Below are 24692 nucleotides of genomic sequence, written 5' to 3'. Positions count from 1 at the left end.
GACAGGGGTAATTATTGTAAACATTAGCCTCCTCACCCCCTTGCATTTCCTTTAAAAAAGAGCAAGTAAAATGTAAGCAGCAATGTCTATATTTTTTTATTTTTCTACTTATAGTTATGCTATGTTAATGTAAAAACTTAAAATAGGTGTTATGGCAATTTGGCTGCAAAAGTGTAAATACACTTTAAGGGTTCAATGGGGATATTGGAAAAAAAAATATTATATATTATAAATGGATGTCACACAGCAAGCCCAGCCCTGCAGATTACACTGGGAGAGTAGTCCTAATACCATTTGGTTAAAGGAACCATCTCACCCAGAAAAAATGTTTAAAAGAGTATCAGTTCATTAATTAGACAAAATATCACATTCCTGCTTAGTCTGTTAGTGTACAGTATATTATTAACGCATTATTCTAAATTCAGTCTGACCACAGCCATTCTGCACGCTACATGTTTTTTTGCTATAGTTTGTCTGTGATGCTGCATCTGCCTGTTGCTGGGTGTGTTTCTGCCACACAGAGCAGAGCAGCCAATGAGGATTGTTCTGAGCATTTGTTTCTCCTAGCCAATCACTGAAAGGTACAGATCAGTGATGCATGTTGGGAGAGGATATAAATGCTCAGTGTGGCTGATGCAACAGTCTCTTCCCTCCCCCCGGGCCTCCCTGGGGGGCAGGCTGCTGCTGAGAGACTGAACTGGCTGGGCCTTAGCCTAGGGACTTACCTGAAACTGACACTGGGGGCCTGAATCTGGAGGCCCAGTGGTCAGCCACTGATTCTGGAGATGTACATAGACGAGGACTTCTGAAGTACTGCTTTGCCTCATGTTTTCGGCACAGATTGCAAGTCTGGCTTAAAGGTCCTGGTCTGTGATGGCAGCAGTTACTGTGTTCTAATTCTTAAAGGAGTCTACCTCATCCATCCTACCTCATTCCAGTTGTAATGTTGTATACATCCTGCATAATGTTTTCCAGGATGATTACACTTTTTTGATTTCCAAATTGACATACATGTTTTATTAAAAGTTCAACCCCATGCCCCAAAACTTTGATTTAAATGTATTCCTCAATAGCCACAAAGTATATAAATCCACTTTGCGTGCACCAAGTGCCTTGGTAAACCCAGATATTATCTTAAAGTGATTAGTATTACTGGGGTAGCCCATGCAGAAAAAAAACTACAGGAGGGGGGCGGATACAAGACCAGTCACCCTGCACAAGGCGAGAGAGCAGTCATGATTGGTTTTAATAATAATAAGCTTCTGCACAAAGGAAACGTTTTACACTGGATTACTACCCACATCTGGGAAAAATACACAAATTACACCAAGCTATAAGTAAGAATACACATGCCTCTTGTTCCTCTTTTTTCATCCTGGAAGTTCAGGTATAACATGATTTTTAAGCAGTGAATGTGACTTTTGAATCACTGACATATAACCCAGAGACACCAGGAAGATTCACATGCAGTAAATGTTTGATGAATGTCAGATTCACTGCTTTATAAATAGAAATTTCAGCCAAAACTTTATCTTTTGGTTAAAGTGGGGAAGGGTTTGTATTGCTGTGGCTGTGTGTGTCCTCTTTGGATAGATTTCCCTTCACATCTAGTTTTGTAACTTGGTGCAACAGATATTGGAAGTGATAGGAAGTCTCTTAGTGGGGAATAGGAGTGGGGTTAGAAGCTACATAAAGTTTGTGTTGCTGTCTATATCCCAACGATGCCTGCTCAACTAATTTCTTGTTCTGGCAGTAGCAGTAGAAAGAATATCCACAGTAGGTTCACAGAGAGTAATACAATTATTTCTAACCCTTCCCCTTTCTACCCAGAAATAAAACATATGTTGGCTCTGGACTTAAAATTAACCTATGTCTTGCCCAGGCAGATCAAAGCAACAAGTTCACTTTATGGCAGCTCCCACAGGTGCTAATACTTGTCTTCCCTTTAATCCAATGTGTTATTTCCAAGTTGTTCTGGGCCAAGAACTCTCTCCTCTTCCTCATGCAACAGTGCTGATTGCCTTAGTGGCCAATTGCCAAGCATCAGTGCTGTTATATCTAAGGAGAGTGTGTCATATACTCCACAATACCTGAAGGTAAAGGGATTATTCCTTCATTTCTGGGAGCCAATTGAAGCAGTGGGATAGTGAAGGGAGGATGAGTTTTTCCTGCTGTGGGTCCTCCATCAAAGTGAACCTGTTGCTTTGCTTTGCACAGGCAAAGCATAGGTTCACTTTAAAGATTCTCCCCCAAACCTCTGAATTAATTCCACATTTGACAAACCACACCTATTTTGTTAACCCCTGCTTCATTTTGCTTTATAAATCTAGATTGTGCCACCAAAATAAGGACATTTGGGGGGTATACATTCACAGGATTTTTAAACAAGTGTAAAGTGTAAATCATGAGTGAAAATCTTACCTTAAACTCTTTCTCGATATTGGCTAACTTGGCTAACTCATTGCTCAGCTCCAGAGCAGTGTGCACAGGATCTTCACTGGAAAGAGATAGATAGGCTGGGCTAGCCAGTCCCTTGTAAGCATTAATCCTGGACCTTGAATGGCTAAATGAATCATGCTTTTGCTTTTCCATGCAATCACTGCACTTGCAGAAATAATCATGAGGCCGTTCTATCTTTGCTCCTTTTACTAATAACATGTGCACAACTTCGTATTTCTGGCAGTGAGCAGCAAGAATGATGGGTGTGATGTCTGGGGAGAACCTCGTGCCATCCTCATCATAGGAGTAGAAGTCATCATCCTGTAGTTCCTGTTCACACGGGCTGAGGGTGAGTCTTTTGTTTGCTGCAAAGGCAGGATGATTTAGGATAGCTTCAACTATTCTTATATACCCTTTACTAATTGCTAAAAGCAAGGCATCTCCAATCCGTGACAAGTTTTCCTTCTTTAGTAAAAGCTCACTTACTTCTAAATGTTCATTTCCTACAGCTAGCTGCAAGGCATTCTGTCCCATGTAGTCCATACAGTTGACATTTAAGGTCTTAGACTCCTCTAGCATTTTTCTCACTACTGGAATGTTTCCATACTCTGCTGCATCCAGAAATCGTTCCTCCTCAGGGGTCATGCTTGTTGCTCTGTTATTAAACATAAATGCAGGACCACGGACAGCCTGTCTCCTTCCCTTTTCCCGCATCATGGTCACTCTCCTTACAGATGGACTGCCCTCACCTTCTCTAAAGAGAAAAAAGAGAAAATGAATGTTACAGACAACACATAACAATGGTCACTTGCATTCCCTTCATGTATTTTGTGGTGTTCACTCTAAATGACTATTCATTAAGATAAATTGTTTGTGCAGTTTTTCTTCTGAGCAATATACCTATATACAAAAGTATGAATGCTGGCCATTTTTTTTTACAATAAATTGCACTTATAAACAGTAAAATGTTAACACATTTTAACACATTTCTTCTAATCCCCATGAGAGTCTAAAATCCTGATGACTCAAAAGGTTTCCTATATATGATCTGCATAGGATGATGTTATTATCATTGTATAACAATAAAATAAATAATAATAATGTGTGACTTAAGTCAGGAGGATTATTAGTTTTCATTGTGGATTCTTAGGTGTAGAGTTTCAGTGAAGGTTATCAGGTGCTATGGACTTTTTTGTGTAAGAATGTCCATTGTCTATTGATGGTGTTATGGCTGTGATATTACTGTATATAATACAGATCTAGTTATGTTCTAGGTACAGTATATGATATGTATGTAGTGTACATGTGAAAATGTATTTTTCATGTTTGGTCATTTACTTTTTTGTCCCCCAAGGTACTTGGCACTGAAATGATTGTGCCCAAAACTACCACATCTTAGTAACTGCAGTAATATACTACTAGTCACCAGAAGCATCAAATATAGGACTACAAATTAACATTGTTTGCTCAATGAACATATTATAATGTTTGTTTGTTTTTTTAAATGATGAAGCCAAACAGGAAAAGGAGTGCAATTCTGTTACGCAAGTAAAAGAATGATATTCCTAAGCAGGTCAAGATTAATATACAGCTGAAAAGGAGTATTTGAGTCATGGGCACATAGCCGCCCTAGATACTGAATATGTGCCACATCTTCATAAAAAGAAATATATTCGTAGTCAATTATGCCTGATGGAAATGTCTAAAACTTTCAGGCTTATAAGCCTCTAATGGGGGCAGCCATCCTCCACACAACGGTCCCAAGGCAGAAGAGCATCTGTTAATTTTTGCTACAAATCTCAAGTCTAGTCTTGGTCATTAGGGGAGCAAGTAAAAATATGCATTTAACCACATTGCACTGGTATACTCCTTATGGATCAGAGCAATTTTATCAAGCAGTAGATATAGGCAAACAGTTTAAAAAAAAAAACTAACCATCTGCCCCGTCAGCCCTGCTATTGGCTCCTGGTTAGGGAAGCTTCCTGGTCACCTTGGCAACCAGGGGATGGTCCTGGGTTTCCTTGGGTATTTAATCCAGTCAGAGCCTTGGCTTGTTGCTGAGTTATTCTACCTCTATGGTGTGATCACCAGCTCCCTGTGTGTGAACCTGTTGCTTCCTGAACCCTTGCCTGAACCCCCCTTATCGACCCTTCGGCCTGCTTTCTCGCTTCTGAACCTAGCCGCCTGCCTCGACGCGGACTTGGACCTGACTACGCATTTGGATTTCCCTCTGTACCTCGTTTTTGGACTCTTTGTCCCTGCCAAGGGGTTCCACTCACGGCCCAGCCGTATACCACTGACACAAATTCCTTTAGGTCACTCAGATGTGCCAAAAGGTAACCTTGTCAGATTTAAAAGTCTCTTTGGATTAACTAATCTCTACTCATTGCTTCTGATGCCGTACAACAAGGGTACTAGATGTATGTTAAGTTTTCCCTGAGCTGAGGGTCTATTCATAAATTACCAGAAATTCCTGTATATGGCCAGCTTTGACTGACCATCGAGTCAAATAATTAAAACTAGGGATGCACCGATACTAGTATCAATATCGGTGCCGATTCAGAGTATTTGGGCAAGTACTCGTACTCGCCCAAATGCTCCGATGCCTAGCACGAGTACTTCCGGTATCAGGAAGCCGGGCAGCGCGTCATTACACGCTGCCCGGTTTCGCGATTGACCGGAAGCTGGCCTCGTGAGGTAAGGTTACCTTACCTTAGTATGTGTAGCCATCATCCCCTGGGGCCTCTCCAGCGAGAATGCGGCCTTCGTCCGGTACCCAGCCCGAACCGTCCAATCAGGAAGCCGGGCGCCGTCTAATGACTTGGCTGGGAAGCTGGCTTCATGCTCCCTCGTCATCTCATGACAAGAGAGCATGGAGCCGGCCTCCCGGCCAATCAGAAAGCAGGGCGTCGTGTGATTACACAGTGCCCGGCTTTCTGATTGGCCGGCTAGACGGCTCCGGCTGGGTACCGGACGAAGGCCGCGTTTTCGCTGGAGAGGCCCCGGGGGATGACAGGCTGCACATATTAAGGTAAGGGGGGACTTTTTTGTTAATCGGGAAGCCGGGTGGAGACTCTTTACACGCTGCCCGGCTAATCAGGAAGCCAGGTGGCGAGTCATTGCACGCCACCTGGCTTCCTGAATGGGACTTCCGTTACTCGGTAATTGGTATCGGCGAGTACCAAATTTTTTTTATCGGTACTCGTATTCGGTACCAAAATACCGGTATCGGTGCATCCCTAATTAAAACCATGGCATGAATATTTTCCCTTTTTTACTTGCTTGATTAGATGTCTGCTTCCACCAGATATTCAGAATTGCATACACATAACCCTGCAAATGAGATACCAACTACCTTATAACAATACAATTAAATAATGGCACTGATTCAGTAAGAAAATGAGAACAGAACTAGAGCTACTGCCTAAATTAGAATTTGCAATTTTCCAAACATTCACTTGTATGTTTGTAGATACGAATGCTTGGTGTGTTTGCTCCCTTAATTGAAAAGAACTGATTAAAATTACACTAAATTTAGGAGGTAAATCTTAAAAATACATCCAAGTAACCTAACTATTAACAAAAATGTATCTTATTTGTGTATCACTCAGCTGTATATCCTCAAATCATCTCTGAATTCATGCTCACACTGTCCTTTCTTCTGGACGGTGGCTACTTTTGTTCCCCATGATCCCTATGTGTGTTGTAATGTAGCCGCCTCTCCAAGCTCACTGCTGTGATGGATTACAATCTCAATTTTACTTTACTAATTTGTATTGAGATTGTAGTCCATTACGGGAGCAATGGCTACTGTACAACAAACAGGGATCATGGGGAACAAAAGTAGCCACCCTCCAGAAGGAAGAACAGTGTCAACACCAATTCAGAGATGATTTGAAGATCTACAGCTGAGTCATATACAAATAGGATACATTTTTGTTAATAGTTAAGGAACTTGAATGCATTTTTAAGATGTAACTCCTGAGTTTAGTGTCACTTTACGGCTGCTCATAGATGGCTAGATTTTTCTCAGAGGATAGCACATGATTTACCCACCCCCAGAACTGCCATTACTTTTTTTTTGCAACACATGCGGTAAACCAATTGTTTGTATGAAAAGAAATGATTCTGAATAAATGGCAGAAAGTTTCTAGTACAGTTTCCTACTGAATGAATAAAATATATGATGTGTATAGTTGCCTTCCATTTCTTCCCCTGTTCTCTGTTCAGCTGCCGGGAGTGTTATAAAAGCCCTTTTAAACTGTGAGTCCCCTGAGTATATTCCAGGCTATTGACTCCCTTGTCCAGCACTATTTCTGCGAATCTGCCGCTCCAGGCAAACGCCTTGTTTGCCTCGCGGCAGATACGCCCCTGGGTATCAGGTATTTCCTTCAGCCCCCAGCACTGGACGGAGAGGTGGGTAGAAAAGGAAAGTAAATGCTCGGGATGGGGGATTAAAGCAAACCTGTTGCTTTACCTTTTCAATTATATAATTTGACAATTAAGAGCAAACTACATGTCTACTTGATAGCCCATACGCCACTTCTGATACATATCTTCCAATAATTCCTCCACCACTTTATTTGCCCGGAAGAATCCCAAGGTAAAGCCATGTGTTAGGTTTCAGCTTCTTCTACTTATACATGAGATTGTGAGGGCTTGGTGACTATCCATTCAGATCCTGAGCACTGTATTATAGGAGATAAGGGAGAGAGTCACAAGCTTCCCCATACCTAAAAGTAAGGGCTCATTTAGAAGAGCCCAAAGGTCCATACACTGTAAGAAAATGCGCAGATCTCTGCACCTGGAAGCACCTGGAAGCCACAGCTGTTGCATACAACAAGCCTGTATAAATCAATAACAGGATGCTGCTATATGCTGGTAAAGTGTATCATTGCATACAGCTTTTTGCAGGGATATCCCTTTGTATAAATAATATTACAGAAGTGTAGCACTACATTTAGGGTATGAGCTGCACATTTTTAGATGCTGGACCACTCTCCAAGTTTTACTAATCAGCTTTAATAAACATCTGAAATTATTTAAGGGTCATGATTGTTGAATCAATTAAACCTGGTAAGAAGGTTAATGGTATACAAACAAAATGTATTGGTTTACATTGAGTTTTTTTTTGTTTACTTACCTTTTGTCTTCCGGCCAGTCCCACAATATGCTAGTTCCTCATTCTCCTCAATCTTCTGCCGACGGTGGGAAGTCCTGGATGATGCAGAGAGCGCCACTAACGCGTTATCATTAGTGTGGCTTTCTGCATTAATACACTGTAGGAGCAGGTCATCATAATCAGGCGGCGGGACCATGTTGCTCTGCATTTACAGTCTTTCTCTAGTCTTTCAGCTTGGGTGATGCCCAGATCATGGATATCTTGGTGGTAAAGAAAAGGTAATGTGGGGGATAGCTCCTAATTGCAGGTGTGTATTGCAGCCTGCACTTTTTTGTTGTTGTTGTTTTAAACCACTGCCTGGGGGATACTTAAAAAAATAGACAACAAGTTGAGGCATAAGATTGCTGTTTAGCACCCAGGGTGCTAAACATGGGGCAGGAGCTGCCATATGAATTGATTGCTGCTACATTGGTTAATTATCTTAGAATACCCGGGCTTAAGCAGACTAGTGAATCTGGCATACTAATTAAAATACAGTGAAAAGTTTCATTTGTAATTAAATATACAGTGCTTTAGAAGAAAGAAGAAAGTCAGCCATAGTTATATAAACTTGCACACATTATTCAACAGTACTGCTTATTCTTGAAAGTTGTATATGACCTGTGTGTCAATATTGCTGATTTTTTACATCTACCTGGGTACATTTAAAATTGTACAGGCAGTAAGGATAAGAAAGGAAACTGTATTTTAGGCAAATTTGTAAAGACAAGCAGATACTGTACAGAAAGACGTTTTTAAAAGAGAATCTCCCTCAAGGGTCTAGGTTTTGGTAAAGCATTCGAGCACAGTGCTGGGGTATAAAACACTAGGGAGCAAAGGACACACCTTTGATCAAGAGCCCCTCATTTGTGTTGATTTGTGTCAAAATCACTGGGATCATTCTAAAGAGAAGTAAATCATTTATTTTATATACAGTACATCAGTACTGCATGGCTTAATACTTTCTGAACCAGCATGACATACACAAGTATCCTGCATTATTTATACATATTTTCTAAACCTCACCACAGCCTGGCAGATGGAGGCATGAGGACATCACAAATGATAAGCTAAATTTGCAGGATGGGTTAGCTTTTATGGCTGCTAAATGATTAGCACTCTTGCCTTCCAGATCTGGTCCTGGGTTTGGAACTCAACAGGATCACTCTTTGCATGGAGTTTGTATGTTTAACCTGCATGGTTTTACACTAGGTACTCCTGCATTCTTCCAGCAGTTCAAAAACAGACTGTTAGGTTAACTGACTTCCTCCTAAACTGTCCTAGTGTATGAATGTGTTAGGGAGATAAGACTGTGCAATTCATAAGAAAAAAGGGACTGATGTGAACGGTGCTATGGTAAGTATTATGTAATATATTGCTATTATATAAACTCTTACAATAAATACAAATATAAAGAGGAGTTATGGTATGTAGCCAATTGAAAAATAAATGGCTCTGTTTATTTTTAACCACTTGCGGACCAGCCACTGTATATATACGACCAGTCCGCAGCCCCTTTGAACTCCTGTTTGCACATGGCCACGGCCACTGCATTCATGAATCATCCATTCATTAGTTCCTGGTGAAAACAAGCTGCAGCAACAACAAAAATAAATAAGTGATAAAGTTTCAATTAATTTCAACCCCCGGCCCTTCTTGTCTGCTTATGTTAGATACATTCTGTCTCTACTCTGACCTGAATATTAACCCTTTCACCTCCCTTATCCTGCACATATATACATTACCCCCTTCTTCTCCATCCTCCTACTGTATGTGGCCTGTACATTAACCCCTTCACCACCTCCTCCTCTGTCTATGACTTGACTATGCAGTATTACCAAGCTCCATGTTTCAACCCCCTCAGTACTGGCATGCTTCTTCATTTCCAAAAAATTGTGGCAAAAAATCAGTTCACCTTGGAGTTTCTACTTCCTAAAAAGGGGTAATTTAGGCAATTGTAATATTGTCTCTGATTTTTTCTATTTGCTATGATTTATAAGCGAGAGGAAGGAAAACAGGCTTTTTACAGATTTTTGGGCCTCTTTTACTTTATATAGTGTGATAGTTTGGGGAATATAGCTCAATGGTGAGCGCTATGTGACCACTCCTGAAGCCGACTTTAACATAAAAGGACAGTCTTTATTCAGCATAAAGTAAGCATAACAGTTCATTCAGGAGTCTCATCAAGACATTGTGGTTGGTCTCACCGACATCTGTCTGTCCCATACACTCCCTGTGTGATAGTCCCAGGACTTTACCGTATTTCTCTGTGAATACAGTCCTCAGCACTGCTCAGCAGCTTTCCTCAGCTCCAAGCGGTTCAGTATCCACCCCTCGTGGGTCACTGTCCCTCTCTGTCTCCCCGACAGGTATATCAGGGTCACGGACCCTCTGGACCTCTCCAGCCTTCCTGGCTGTGTCCCTTGGGCTCACTCACGCAGCAGAGTCTGCCTGTCGTTGTGTGCCTCTTGCACACCCACAACTCTCCTCTAAAGCACTGGGCTGGCTTCCTAATAAGGCTGCTCTCAGCCACCTGATCAGCTCAACCTGGCCACTGGCAACCCTGGCCCCAGGACTGGAGATCCCATCCCACTATAGTCTGGAAAACCTGGAAGGGATTGAACAGCCAGTTCCTCCTCTCCAAAGGTATTCACATTGTGGAACCTCTCAGCCCCTCTGGCTGAGAGTCCTGGGCGCCAAAGTTAGTAAACAACTTTTTTTTTAAAAGTGGTTATTAAATACCACTAAAAGAAAGCTCTATTTGTCCCCCCAAAAATGATAAAAAGTTAATTTTGTTAGTATTGCGTGATGAAGGAATTGCACAGCACAGAAAACTGAAAAAAGGCCTGGTAATGAAGGAGGTGTAACATGCCAGTACTGAAGTGGTTAGAGTGATCCTTTCCTGTACCCATGCGAGGTGAAGTAAAAGAGTCTTAAGAGACTTAACTTTTACCCACCCGGCTTTACATACTCACCTCATACTCACCTTTCCTGGCTACCATGCAGCTCCAACTGGAACTTTGGGAAACTTCTGTGTTGACTAATTCATCATAGCTTACACCGTGCTATTCACTCTTTCCCAACCCTATATGACAGTGCTGGGCCAATAACGGGGCACTCAGACCTGTCACTTGGTAGAGGGCAAGTGAGTCACATGCTGGCCTATATCCAAAAGAACCATATATTTTATTTTCTCCCAGCGGCCAAACATGGCAACTTTTACATGACCTTTTCCTTACTTGGCAAAAGAAAGGGTAATTTTAAGTAATAGCTGAGCAATTTCCTGTTGAAAATATTTGCTTTTTCCCAATATTAGCCATTAACTTTACAGCGGAGTAATGCATTTATAGTATATTAAATATTGTGTTTTCAGATTTTAAGCAGTATTTCCAGCTTGAGAATATCTGGTCTTAAGGTCAGCTGTTATCTTCACAGACTTATATTTTAACTTCTGAAAATACTGAATAAAAGCAAACTTCTGTGTGCAGTAACTAGCTAAACTGATTTCATACCGGTATGGGTCACTCCGTAACAGTGAAAAACTCATTAGTGAGCATATTTTTTGCACTGTAAGGTCACATACAATGCCAGGAAAATAGTCTACCAAGAGAGCCAGATTAGTCAATCCTTATGTTCATTATATGATAACATAATGTCATAAAACCTAAAAGGCTCACATTTAAAAGTGATTTATTTATTTTTTAATTACAACAGATTGTCCTCATTTTGTTGAATTACACAAGCTTTCAGTGCTCAATAAGACACTTAGGTATGCATAGGGCATCATATCACAGTGATCAATTAACATTTAGAATTACAGACACAAATAATTATACTCATGCTCTGACTCAACACTACCTTGTAGAGGACACCGGAAATACACTTGCAAATTCCTAAAGTAACGATTAAGTTTATTCCTAATTACACTTGGCAGTATGTCAGCATGGTTCAATAAAATCTAGGATTAGCACAGTGAGAAGGGATATATCGTTTGTGCCTGCCTGCTCTGCATTACTCACAAAGAACAAATAGAACCATTTGTAACCCCGTCTATTTTTATATATTTTGAGGGGAGTATGGTGAAAGTATTAGGTATATAATAAAAATGCTATGGGTAATGGCATAAAAATTTGTCTTTCTTGTGTAATTTATTTTAGCGCCACGCATCTTTGGTTGTGCTGAGAACACTGTGCACCAGCAAGGCATCAATAAGCATTTCAATAAATACTTCCTTGGGGCAAGCCAAGTTTCTAACTTGAGCTGACTGTTCACTAAATCTGTAAAAAAAAAACCTTTGCTAACTTAGTAAAGAAGGAAGGATGGAGAGAAAAAAATGTACGTTTACTGTGTAATCATTTTTGAGTAGCAATCCACTACCTGACTTGCTTTTAAAAACTTTTAGAACGCTTGTGATATTGTTTAAAGTGAAACTGTTTCTAGTTAAAAAAAAAAAGAGATGATATCTAGTTTACGTGTATCTAAATATGCATACACCAATTGTGTCTTTTTGGTCCAGTGCTCTGGGATGTCAAATAACCAAATGACAATGTACTTTAAATAGTAACCAGGTTTTTACATTTCTGGCTCTGGTGCACCTCTTTTTACCTCCTATGCCTCACTAGTGACCTATAGATGCTTTGAGCGGCCTCAATAACTAATAGTGAGACATGGAAGGTGGAATTGGGTGTGGGTCAGAAAAGAAAATGGATGTTATTTTCAAAAGAATACAACACCACTATTCAGGAATCCTTGGGGGATACTCAAAAGAAAAGAAATTACATGAAGGCAGAGGGAGGTCCACGCAACATAAGTTAAAGCATATCACTCTATGGAGAAGCAATCGAGCTACTGTTGGACAGGAGCATTGTCATCCTCAAGGGAGGGTAGTGTTAGATACATTAGCAGATTTAGATGGACCTGACTAACAAATTACATCTGAATTCCAGCTGACACTTTCTAAGGCGTTACTGCAACATATTTTATTTTTTTTCTTTTAGGATAAAGGTTTTACATAAATGAATAAAACCTGACCACTGTGAGTAAATGGTCAAATTGTCAAGTTAATGTTAAATGGTTTGTCCCAACCCTCTATCTGCCTCCTCCGATGGATAGCTTGGTTTGTTAAAGTAAATTGAAAAATACCAGACTTACTGGCTGGATCACCAGGTGAAAATAAAGAAAAAAACCATAAAAAAGGGAAACAAATGCATCTAAGAGCCGGTTCACAACACAAACTCCGCGTTATAGTGCACTCGGTCTTTGGAAAGCAAGCTAGCTGGCTCCCTGCGTTTAGGGGCGGTGGGGCCATGGTGGTGCATTGAAGTCAATGGCACCCCAGCCACGCCCCCTGCACGCAGTGCGATCGCCCGCACCCAGAACGCAGGCACATTAGTGTCTGCGTTCCGGTCCAGTGCGATCAGCAAAAATAGTGGGCTACACAGCAGCGTGTCTGGAAGGCTGGCACAGAGGACGGGGACGTGCAGGTAAGGAGAGAAGAATCACGAATCAGAATCAGAAGAATCTCAAGAATCACTGTCAGTCACAGTGACGAGGATCAGTGGGGAGGATCCCGGCAGCATTGTCGGGAACCCTTCTTAAAGAAGGGTTTACAGGCTTAGGGTGCATTTTGGCTAATAGGAGTAAATTACACAATTTACTTATTTAGCCTAAGGAATGCAATAATAAAGAAAAGATAGAACCCCATAGTTCTATTTTAAATCTGTTAAAATGTTACAACAGTGCATGTCTTCACTTAGTATTTATTAATGTCTCCATATGTGATAAGAACAGGCAATGCTGAGGAAAATGATTTGAGATTTGTCCCAGTATTGCCAGCACTATTTACAAAGAAACTGCATGTGGCAATCATTTGACCTCTCTCATTACACTGCATTAAACAGCTATACACAAGCTGGATGTGTAAAACCAGGATTAGTCACATAATACTGTAAGCTTTCAGGGAGAAAAACTAATAACAGCTTGCCACAAATACTTTAATAGATTCTATCTAAATGGCCTCTGTATGCATACAAATAATTGTTAGCATTTGTAACAAATAGAAAATGTATTGCAATTCATGAAATGGCCTCCTATCTAAAAACAATATGCATCTCCTTTAGAAAATTCACACGTTTATCCAGCCAGCAAGGTAAGTCCAGTTAATATTTAATTACAACAAACATCAGCTGTAAATATTATATACAAATCTGCTAAAGCTAAAAAAAAAATATTACATGGGAAGCTTTTTTTTTCAATTATTTTAACTTTTCTTCAATTCCTGGATATAAATAAAACAGTTTTTTTAGATTTTTTTTAGTTTTTTTGCCGGCAGAGATAATACATATCATGTATATTCCTATGAATTGGACAGTGAGTTGTAAGAAACTGTTATACATTTTACCAGCGATGAAGCTTCAGGGCAGGAAATCCAATTTAAAAAAATCTCCCAAAAAGCATTGGCATTTGTATCTCCTACCTTCTGGCAGGGATTCTAATATGGTCAATTAAAATGAATGTCTCTGTGGCAAATATCAAAAAAATCATAAGCATGACATTTATAATTCAAAAGCAATAGAAAATTAACTGTTTATTTATGAAAGTGAATTATGTGATATATGTAAAAATATCAACACAAACACCTAATTAACTTACACAAAATAATGATTAACAGTGTGCTGTAAATTATAAATGGTAGGTTAACATTTACTATCAATGTAGATGTGCATTCACTCTATCCTCTATATTAGGAAAATTAAGTAGATCTATAGTATATCTATGACACGTACCATTTCAAAAATGATTAATTTGCTGAACACACAAAAAGAGACGTACGCACATGATTGGATAATTGAAGGGAATCTTCACACAATGTATTGTGGGAACATTTTTAACTCTTTAAATAAAACATCTTCAGCGCCTTACACCTTTGCATTAGCATTGCCTCATACCAGTGTATGTAATACATGTTTCATACAACTTCCTCAAACTTGTATAAATACATTGCATCTTATTTGAGCCCACAGATCTTTAGATTTCTGTAGAATTCCTTCTAAACCTACTAGATTGTTTGAACACATTGTAACATGTGTGGTAACTAGTACTAGTGTAACTGGTTCCTTTAGACCAGTGTTACTCAACCAGTGTGTCACATCACACTGGTGTGCTGCCTAATTCTACCAGGGGTGCTGCGGCACAATCTAAGCAAAAATAAACAAGAACTTTTTTGAACAATTGTGATGTGCCAGTAAGGCACCCGACTGAATCTTAGCGACAGATGACTCTGTACAAATGTTGTATATAACAATATAACAACTAATCGGTTGTTAAGGCACAGTTGAGGTAAAACCGGGGACTTCAAAGTTTGCAGGCAGTGAAGTAATTCCTCTACAGCCCCGCTGACACCTCTGGGCACAGCTCCTCAGCAATGACACCTCTAGACACAGCATCGCACCGCTGAAACCTCTTTGTACTGTTTGCATCTCTGGGCGTCTCTGACATCTCTGGGCACCGCTGACACCTCTGGGCAACACTGACACCTGGTTCATAGGGCATCACCAGGTAACCGAAGGGGTCCTGGGGCCTAAGCTAGCCGAAGCTACGGCTAGATCCTTCGGCTGCTTTGTGAATAGACCCCATATGTGTTAAACAAACACTGCTATGCTATAAAGCCCTTATTTATGCACCATGGCTGTATGCAATATACTCCAAGGTCTGCAAGTTACATAATAATCAGCTTGTATATTACTAATGTACCAGAGAGATATCATACATACTGTACATAGCCTACCATGTCACCAACCTGAGAGCACTAGTAAAGGTAATGAATGACACAGGCTCAAATATGAGGAGCAATTCTTATTATGAAGATCCCTTATCTCCTTGTTACTAGCCTTCACATAATGGAAAAGCCATGTTAAAATTCTCATACCTGTTCATTATACATGGCTTGCACAGAGATGTCATGCTGGGAGAAACATTTAAGCATAATCAAGTGGATAGAACTAACACTTTGTTGTGGCTATACTTGAATTCAGATTTTAATAATAATGTAAACCGGAACTGAAATTCATTATTTTATTTTGAAGTAGCAGGATAATATTATTTCGGGTACCACATCCACGTATCAAAATTCACATTTTAATAGGACTTTTGAGCTACCCCAAATATTGACTTATACAATAATATGTAATATAAACACATAAACCTTATTTATATCTTTACAACTATCTAATTGACATACAAAATTACTTCAATATGCATATCATTAACATTTCCCATCATATATAATGTAGCCAAATCTTCTCATAATCTCTTATATTCTGTAGTCTTGAATTCTGTTTATGTGTTTTCATTATTACAATGTTTTTAACTTTTTGCAAAGAATCTGAAATTAAGTAAATACCAGTTGATTGTGCCAGACTTTCCATTCCACATGCCAGGGTCGCTCAGTGGAAAGTCTCTAGAATATGGCTTACTATGGGTAACCAGGGCCAGATTCCCTACAAGGCCACCGAGTCCACTGCCTCAGGGCGGCAGCAACATCACTGGCGGGGTGCAGGGGGGTGCAGACCACACCCGGATGACACTAGTGCCGACTTCAAGTACCGACTTCAGGCAGATGGGGGGCAACCTCGGGTCCTGTTTCTGCTCGCATGCAGTGCAGGTTCGGAGTTATAAGAGAATCTCAGGATGGATTGGGAGACGTCCGACTGCTCTCCTCCTGAGGTCCTAGCAGTGAAGAGGTGGTGAGCTGTACGGGCCTGCGGCAGGTGTGGGGGAAGCTCCTTGATCAGTAAGTACTATCTGCAGGTCAGTGTTCTCCAGAGAACTGGTGAGCACCACAATACATGTGATATGTTACAAGTTGTTTTTTTTTAGTGGTGGACAGAGTAGGTGAGGTCAGAATCAAATTTGCATTGCTTTTTCTGCAGCCATATCAGAGCTGTATTTATTAAGCCTTATTTATTAATATTTATTAATATTTTTGGGGGTTTGGGGGGACGAGGGGACGGGAGGGGGGGGGGGGTCATGGGGAGTGAGGGTGCATTGAGGAACCCGGTCTTGGGGCAGCAGAGAGAGTAAATCTGGCCCTTCGGTTAACCCAAGAAATAAATGATTACTTAAAATGGAGAACAGGACATAATGAATAACCAAGGAATGTTTTGAAAACATGGCTGTGCTTTGTAAGTGTGCAGTTCCTGTTTTTTTATAAGCAGAAATGCATCTGAACATGGATGGCACCTTCCAAATGCAAGCAAGGTAAGAATGTAAAAATACATTGCTCTGTTTCAAGCCAGGCAAATGTGTTTGAAGTGTGCACCTGTGTGATTAAAATACTCCAAGGCACATTACTGTTCTACAGCATTCAGTACACGTTAGATTCAATGTACTCCAAATATCACCATTCATAAATTTTATATAGGCAGCAACAGGAATCATGGACGAATAAATAATGAGTAACTGTTCACAACCCTAACAGCAGTAGTTAGTGAATCATTTTTAGAATCTCGCCATGATCTTATCATCACACATTTAAAAAAAACATTCAGCTATACAATTGTAAAAATAAATAAATAAAACCATTCAAACCTATTTCTAATAACTACGCAATGAAGGCTTGGAATCAAAGAAAAGGTCTGACATGTTTGACAGATTCTCAGATTTTTTTTCTGTTATTTCTGTCATAACATAGACTTGCTAAGTTAAGGTAACGATATAAAATAAGGAAATTGCGTTACAGAACCTCGCACAAAAGATAGTCACTGCTGGAAAATACAGCAATTCAGAAATCCGAGAGGCTTATAATCCCCCTGCTGTATAAATGTGGCTGTTATGGCATCTACACAAAATAACAATATAGGCTTTAATAATGTCGTTTTTCTAAAGAGCACTGTGCGGTTCACCATACATTAACCTATTTTTCACTGTCTCTCGGATTTGCATGCAAATCCTTACAAGAAATAAGTATTATAGTTGACTGTATAGTATGGATTTATACGCTTATCACAGAATATAAAGAATGAATTGTTCGCCTTGTGGGAACTTTTAGTGGCAATGCTAGCTTGTTACGCTAAGGTTATTGTATTTTGAACCTTAAACACTGCCAAACAAAGATGCAGAAATAGTGTTTGAACTTTACAAGGGATTATATACTCAATTGTATGAACATAAAGGCACACCTTTTAGTTTAAAGTGACATTAAAGGCAAAACTTTTTTTCCACCACCCTCATGCTAATGTAAGGGCTTACCTTAAATGATGGCTCCTTATCTGATTATCCTCTTCTTTGCTGTTTTCGGGAGTTCCTCCAGCGTGGGTGCCGGTCTCTGATCCTGTGCTGACTCCTCTGTCTTCCTGGCACTTCCTGTCCCACGGTGTCTGTGCGGGTGCACGCTGCTGCATTCAGTCCTTTTCTCCTGTCTCATCAATCTCATTTAAAGCAGGTCCACTTAAAATGTCTGAGACCCCTCCCCTTGAAAAAAGCACTAGCTTTTAGTCTTCATTCACACCTAGGCGTCAGCGTTCAACGCACGTTTTTAGGCAAGTCTTTCCCTCGCTTGGTTTGTGCATTTGGCACATTTTTTACACGCGTTAGATACACATAGACAAAGGCGCAAATTTTATTGAGCAGATCAAAATACATTACTGTGAATGAGGAAGCGTTCATGCACGAGCACAAAACACACACAGAAATGTGCAAATTGCTTGTGTCGCACGTTTTAATGCACTTCCATTAAATTCTATGCGACCAAACCTGCTGTAATCTGCCTGAAAAAAGCTCATGTACCTTTTCCAGCGTTCTGCATTTTACAGCTTGCGACAAAACTCTCAGGTGTGAACAGGGGCCATAGACATGAATGGGATTTCTAGTGTTGAGAGTTTTGCCACACTTGGCTTTGAGTGTCAAAACGCCCAGGTATGAACAGGGACTTAGTATGTACAAAAGGAATTTGTAAAGAAAAAGCATCTGTACAGCATCTTCTTGCTGAATGTGGTGTCACCGTCCTTCGGGGACAATTTATGAGCAATGCAGAGCAAGCCATATCTCATGAAAAGACCCTGTAGTCCATGGTAAGATTGCCTTCTATTGAGATCTACGCTACCTGATACTCCCAAGGATTTTGCTGGAAGAAGTGTGATGTCACTGTCATCTAGATGATGAGGGTGCACTTTTGTTACAGGTACCTTTTGAACATGAGCAACAGATTCTTATAGGGGGAGCAGGCCCAGAAATAATATCATGTTTTAATGTTTTAGAAAATGAATTACACATCTAATCAAAGTGATATTAAAGTCAAAGGTTTATAAACTATTTCAAATGCTGATTTGATTACAATTGGTGCTGCTCCTTGATGTTTAAAACGTTTTAGTTGCCTGTAAAATCAAGTCCCCTGAGCACTGGCCTTGATATCCTGTTTTAGGGTGGCTCCCATCCCGTGCTATGTTTATTGGATTGAGACTCAGATTACCGCACCCACGGACTCTACCTATGCTAGCTACCACTATAATAGAAGCTGTACATAGACATTTCAGTCTACTTATTTAGAGGTGTCTTTTGTATTGGCGAGTCTCCCTGCATCTGGGTTCCTGACACCAACACCTTCTGACAGTGCTAGTAAGCTATGTCTGTCTCCACAAACACACAGGCACAACAAGGTAAGATTCTCCCCTGCTCCCTGCTCCCCCCTTCTTCCTCCCTTCTCTAAACTAGTAGATTGACGACTGCTGTCCCTTGTGGAAGTGGAGCAGAGAGAGTCAGATGCAGCTGTTCAGAAACATGATAACTGAGAGTGCTTGGGCAAAAATTTAAAGAAATACTTTGCTGGGCAATGTATATTTGTTTGATGTGGGTTCATTATAAAAAAGTTTGAGAGTTTAATACTACTTTAAAGCCCATTTCCACCTTTGCAGAGGTATTTTTTTTTAATGGACTTAAATATTATAATGGACTTGAAAAGTAAATATTAGGTTGGTCATACTATTTTAAAGAAGCCCTTAAATCTGGCCTTTGGCAGTTAAAGAACTTCTGTAAAATAATATGACCACCCTGATATTTACTTAATTTGATGTATAATTAAATTCATAAAACAGATTAAAAACGTGATGAACATGATGTAAGCAAAGGATATACTGATATACCAAAGATGCTTGCCCTGTATTTGATTGTCTCTCATCAGTCATTGAAGAAGAATGACTGAAGAAACGAAAAAAAAGTGTACATGACTATAATAACTACTAAACATCATCCAACACTCCATGTTTGTTTGTTGTCACATCATCGCCGTGCATTCATTTCATAGTGTTCCTGCTCTGTACCCCTTCACTGCTGGGAAAGTGACAGCAGCATGTCCCGAATTCTGGCTGAGATAGCATGGGCACTGGATGTTCCTTACATAACCTAATAGCATAAAAGATTGAAATGGACATGATATGTAGAGAAAAATGCGTGGGCAAAAGAGATTTAAAACATAACGAAAAACTGTATGGCTAAAGAGATATCTGTAGGTCAATAAAAAAAATATATACTTTCTTCACAATATATACATTTTGAGAAGAAAGTCCTGAAGCATCTGGGAATCCAAAACTCAAGGAACAAAGCAAAAGAAACTTGGCACACGTTCTACAGAAGGCACTTCATGGACTCAAGCCATTAAAGCCTAACTACAGGCAAAATACAAATATGAAATACACAGAATGGAGCTGTTATATCTGCAAAGGAATGTATTTTTGTATATCCTGCCTGGCAGGACAGGAGACCTGATTTTTCTGCTGCTGTTAGGTAACACCTACTGGACATGGTTCTCCTGCGTCTATGACTGGACAGTGAAATGAGAAACAGCACAATGACCAGCTCATTTTTCTGTGACTCTGCTCTCTCATTACATTTGCATACCCCTTGTAAGCTCATAAGCACTGCAGCACAAGAAGCTCCTAGTCCTGCCCCTCCTTTGCCCAGTCTGAGCTTGCTGTACAGTGACTGCAATAGACTGGTGCCAAATTAAATTGAAGTAATGGCACTGCTTGCATTTAAAATTGCATTTATATATATATATATTATTGTGTGGTATAATGAATACATAGTTGAATTTATTTGTATAATCTATACCTGCCTGGAATTCAGCATTAAACAAGGATGAGTGTGCTGTTTACCATAAATTTTCCCCTATTGGTTATGAATAGCTACATGAAAAATGATCATAAAACTGGGATTCATCAAGTATGTGTAAACTTAAAATGATTGCAAATCATTTAACATCAGCGGAGATTGTTTCCCTTTAATAAACCTCATTAGCAGTTCTCATTTATTTTCTGCAACAGGATTTTTCCTTTGACACCTTTACATTAGTTCACAATGTTTAATTTTAGTTGTGGAATATTTATATACCTATTCACTAAGGAGAACAAACAGTTACTTCTAATTGAAAAAAAAGTTTTAATGTTTTTTTTTACCAAGTGTGTCATCTCTAGCTCATCTAATTAAATCAAGAATCTTATCTGAAGCTAATAGACAGCAGAACTGCTGTGAGAGAGAGTCGGCAGGCTTGTACTGGCCTGTCCTAGAAAAATTCTCTGCTTCAGTAGTTTCATTCAAAGTATTATTTTCTAAAAAAGCCCAATAAACTGCCATAATCCCAGTACAAAATATATAAATCTTGTACTGGAACTAAGCCAACCAAACCTTCTGTTTTCTCACATTCCTAATAAGTTCTGATCTGGGTCCAGGAGGCATTGTGGAGCTTTGGATGTGTTGAAGCCTCCATTCCTAGATCTATATCTGCCAGATCTAGTAAATAGCCCGTACAGCGGCCCTTCGGTTCGACTGAACCAAAGGGCTCCCGCAACCGGAGCTAGCCGAAGGATCAGGCAAAGCTACAGCTGTATCCTTCGGCAGCTTTGTGAATAGACACCTTAGTCTCAGCTGTCCACAGGCCTCTTTTTATGTGAGCTGACTGGTGCTAGAGGCGCTCTCTCTCTCCCTCTGCTGTGGGAGCCTACCGCTGGGTGAAAAGGCTTAATTCCAACAGAACACTAAAAAGGTACCAAAGCTTCCAACAGAACACTAAAAAGGTACCAAAGCTGCCGGTCTGTGTTGGGGAACCCATTAAAAGGTATCTATGGTCAAACACTAAAAATAAATATTTCTACATTGAATATCCATATGTTCTATCCCACTCCTAATAATCATATCGATCTAGAGGTTTGTAGGCTGACTTATTAAAGATGTCCATAGGATATACTTCCTCAGTACACTCACACTATTTCAATCAGTCCTGTGAATATGCACTTAATTGTGTCACAACACAAAAAGCCTGACTTTGGAACTCCAACTCAATATCTGAACATTGTAACACTGCTTGCTGGAAGCAATGCATTATGGGCTACGTAGTCTTAAGAAATCGAGACTGCATCACATCATTCAACAGTGGAAAAGATGCAAAGCACACCGGGAATCCAGGAAGTTGTTGAAAGAGATGCGCAGACACTCAGTATACAAAAGGGATTTTTTAGGTGAGCTTTCATTGCATTATCAAAAACAACTATAGTATGTATTTCTATTACAATGCTGATGTTATAAAAGGATAGTATATGCTGGAACCTTACAACTCTAAGGGTAATCAGGAACTGACCTGAATTTAGTTAGTGCTTTGGATGAGCAGATGTTTTGTTTTAGGGCTCATTCAGACGGGTGTACACGTCCATACGGTGTGCATGCCCGTAGAAAGTCCCGATCCTGGAATGTACAGATGCTGAGTGTAATTGCAGCAGCCTGTTCTTCCCTATGGGAGGACGCGACTGCACGCAATTACACTCTGTAATACACCCGAACCTGCATGTGTAAGCCCATCTGAATGAGCCCTTATGCTATGAACTTGCTGCACAAAGCCCTCCTGCATTGAATTTTGTTTGTTTTCTGCTGTGCTGAACAAAAGTGCAGGACAAACCTGCTTGGACTGTTCCTGAATGTCTGTGTCTCATGCTTTGGTTTACTGCTGCCACTACCAGTTGAGCCTGTCCCCCTTACAACTTATATATCCATACATTATACAATTTTAGGTAGTATGTATTTGAGCAATTAATTCCCTACAGTCTCGAATTTTAATGCGTGGATTGAACGGGGTAATATACAAGTAGAAAATTCCCTTTACAATTTCTTAGAAACATGCAATACTGCAGAACTTTGCTATCATGCCTCAAGCACTTGGAGGCACTAGGTTTTGGTAGGTAAAGTGATTTGCAGACTTTGATTAGCAGGATAAATACTGTGCTGCATGCTTATGTAAAGTGTTGATTGTGTAGATGTGAATTATGAGCACTGTTTATTAGCTAGGCTAAAATGGCCTCAGTCAAACCTGCTGCTGATCCTGCATTTAATATAGTTAAATCTGGCATACACAAGGCAAGATTGCAGTGTTGCAAAAAAGATTAAAACAATGCAGAAATTGGCTTACTTTTTAAATGCATACAGGTAAAAACAATGAAGTTTTAGAAATCAGAAACAGCACAGTAAATGCCTCACTAAAGAAGCTATTGCAAAAGAAGATAATTTGAAGTGAATTATGGCAAAGTAACAGACTTACTTTAATGCAGACATCTAAAGATGTATACTTACCATTCATCTTGCTCCCTTGCCAATCAATGTAGCTGCCAGGAGCGATAGGAAAACCTTTGTAGGCTGTGAGTCACTTGAGTCCTAGCTAATAGAGCTCTGGATCCCCACATGACCGCACTGATTGGCCCAGTACAGTCACATGGAGTGTGCCGCATGCTCCACAATAGCCATAAGTACTGGCTATGTCCTTTGGCTCCTGGCACTAAATTGAGCAGCAAGGAAGTAAAAATAAGTATTGTATATGCTGCTGGGGATAAAAGGGGGGCATAAAGAAATCTGAATGAACAATATTGGTTGGTAGTAGACGTAGTAAAGAAAACTGACCAGCAGAAAAACTGTCTAATACCATATCATAAGCTATTACCTATCACAGTATAGATATAATGTTTCAGAATTCAAAAAATAATCCCTTGCATTTTATAGGAAAATACCATTTCATAAACAGTAACTTAAGAACTCTAGTCATGTCCAATGTACGAATCGATTTGAATTGAACATAATCATGTTACAGTAGAAGTCCAGATAAAACACAAAATCAGCAATCAATATATGAAGCGGAAAGATGTTTTCCGGTGTCTGCTTTTGTTTTCAGATGTAAAGAGGAAACAAATGTCTGCAAAAGTACCTATAGCAGAAAATTAAGCCTGTAAGGGGGGGTGTATTAAATAAGCAGCAGCTCCCAATAGCTGACCGCATAAGCACAATAGCTAGGGCAACCCCACCAATTCTCCACCTCTTTGTAGTGCAGATCATGCATGTAACTCAGGGATAGGCAACCTTGGAACTCCAGCTGTGGTGAAACTGTGGTGGAGACCGTGAGTCATACCTGAGGCTGTCAGAGTTTTGCAATGCCTTATAGGACTTCTAGTACCACAACAGCTGGGTGGCCAAGGTTGCTACCCCTGACATATGATCAGATCAGCATACCCTATCAGCATATTACGTGTTGAGTTGCTCCTGACAGCACTGGCAGGACACATTTGCATTTATATGCACTGTTCTTGTAGTTTATGCTGTCTGCTGTCAGCTTTCAGCACAATTTTCTGGGATAACACTTTTTTCTCCCACAAGTTTTCTTTAAACACAATGCATAATTTAAGTCTAGATTTACTTGAAATGTGAGTCCCGTTTACACTTTTGAAAGTCCACCACTCAGCTACTATACTGATTACCATCACTGAATTTTGGTGGGTCTACCACAGAGTGTCCAGTCCTGAACATATACAAAAACACACTAGTTGTGGGCAGGACTTTGGAAATCCATCAGGCTGAAATCTGATGTGGACCATCATGTTTTCTGCCAAACAGCTCATCCAAGAAACAAAGCTAAGGAACTGTAGTTTGTTAGGGTATTCGTGTTTTATCTGTAGCACTCCTTTAATTACACTAACCACTAAGCCCCTAACTATTAGCAAAAAATGTATCTTATTTGTGTATCACTCGGCTGTAGATCCCCAAATCATCTCTGAATTCATACTGACAC

General features: G+C 40.0%; 1 protein-coding gene across 1 annotated transcript in view; it reads right to left on the bottom strand.

The window, feature by feature from the left end:
• TRPC3 (transient receptor potential cation channel subfamily C member 3) overlaps window positions 1-24692 on the bottom strand; it is a 138110-nt gene that overhangs the window by 100944 nt on the left and 12474 nt on the right. The window contains exon 2 of the mRNA XM_018564738.1: window positions 2422-3193. Coding sequence (XP_018420240.1) covers window positions 2422-3193 — 772 coding nt within the window. The remainder of the gene's footprint in view (window positions 1-2421; window positions 3194-24692) is intronic.

The sequence above is a fragment of the Nanorana parkeri genome, unplaced genomic scaffold (genome assembly GCF_000935625.1).
Source record: "Nanorana parkeri isolate BGI_ZX_2015 unplaced genomic scaffold, ASM93562v1 scaffold776, whole genome shotgun sequence".
In the NCBI taxonomy this organism is placed as follows: domain Eukaryota; kingdom Metazoa; phylum Chordata; class Amphibia; order Anura; family Dicroglossidae; genus Nanorana; species Nanorana parkeri.
Note: the sequence above shows the minus strand (reverse complement) of the source record. Positions and strands in the feature narration are given on the sequence as shown.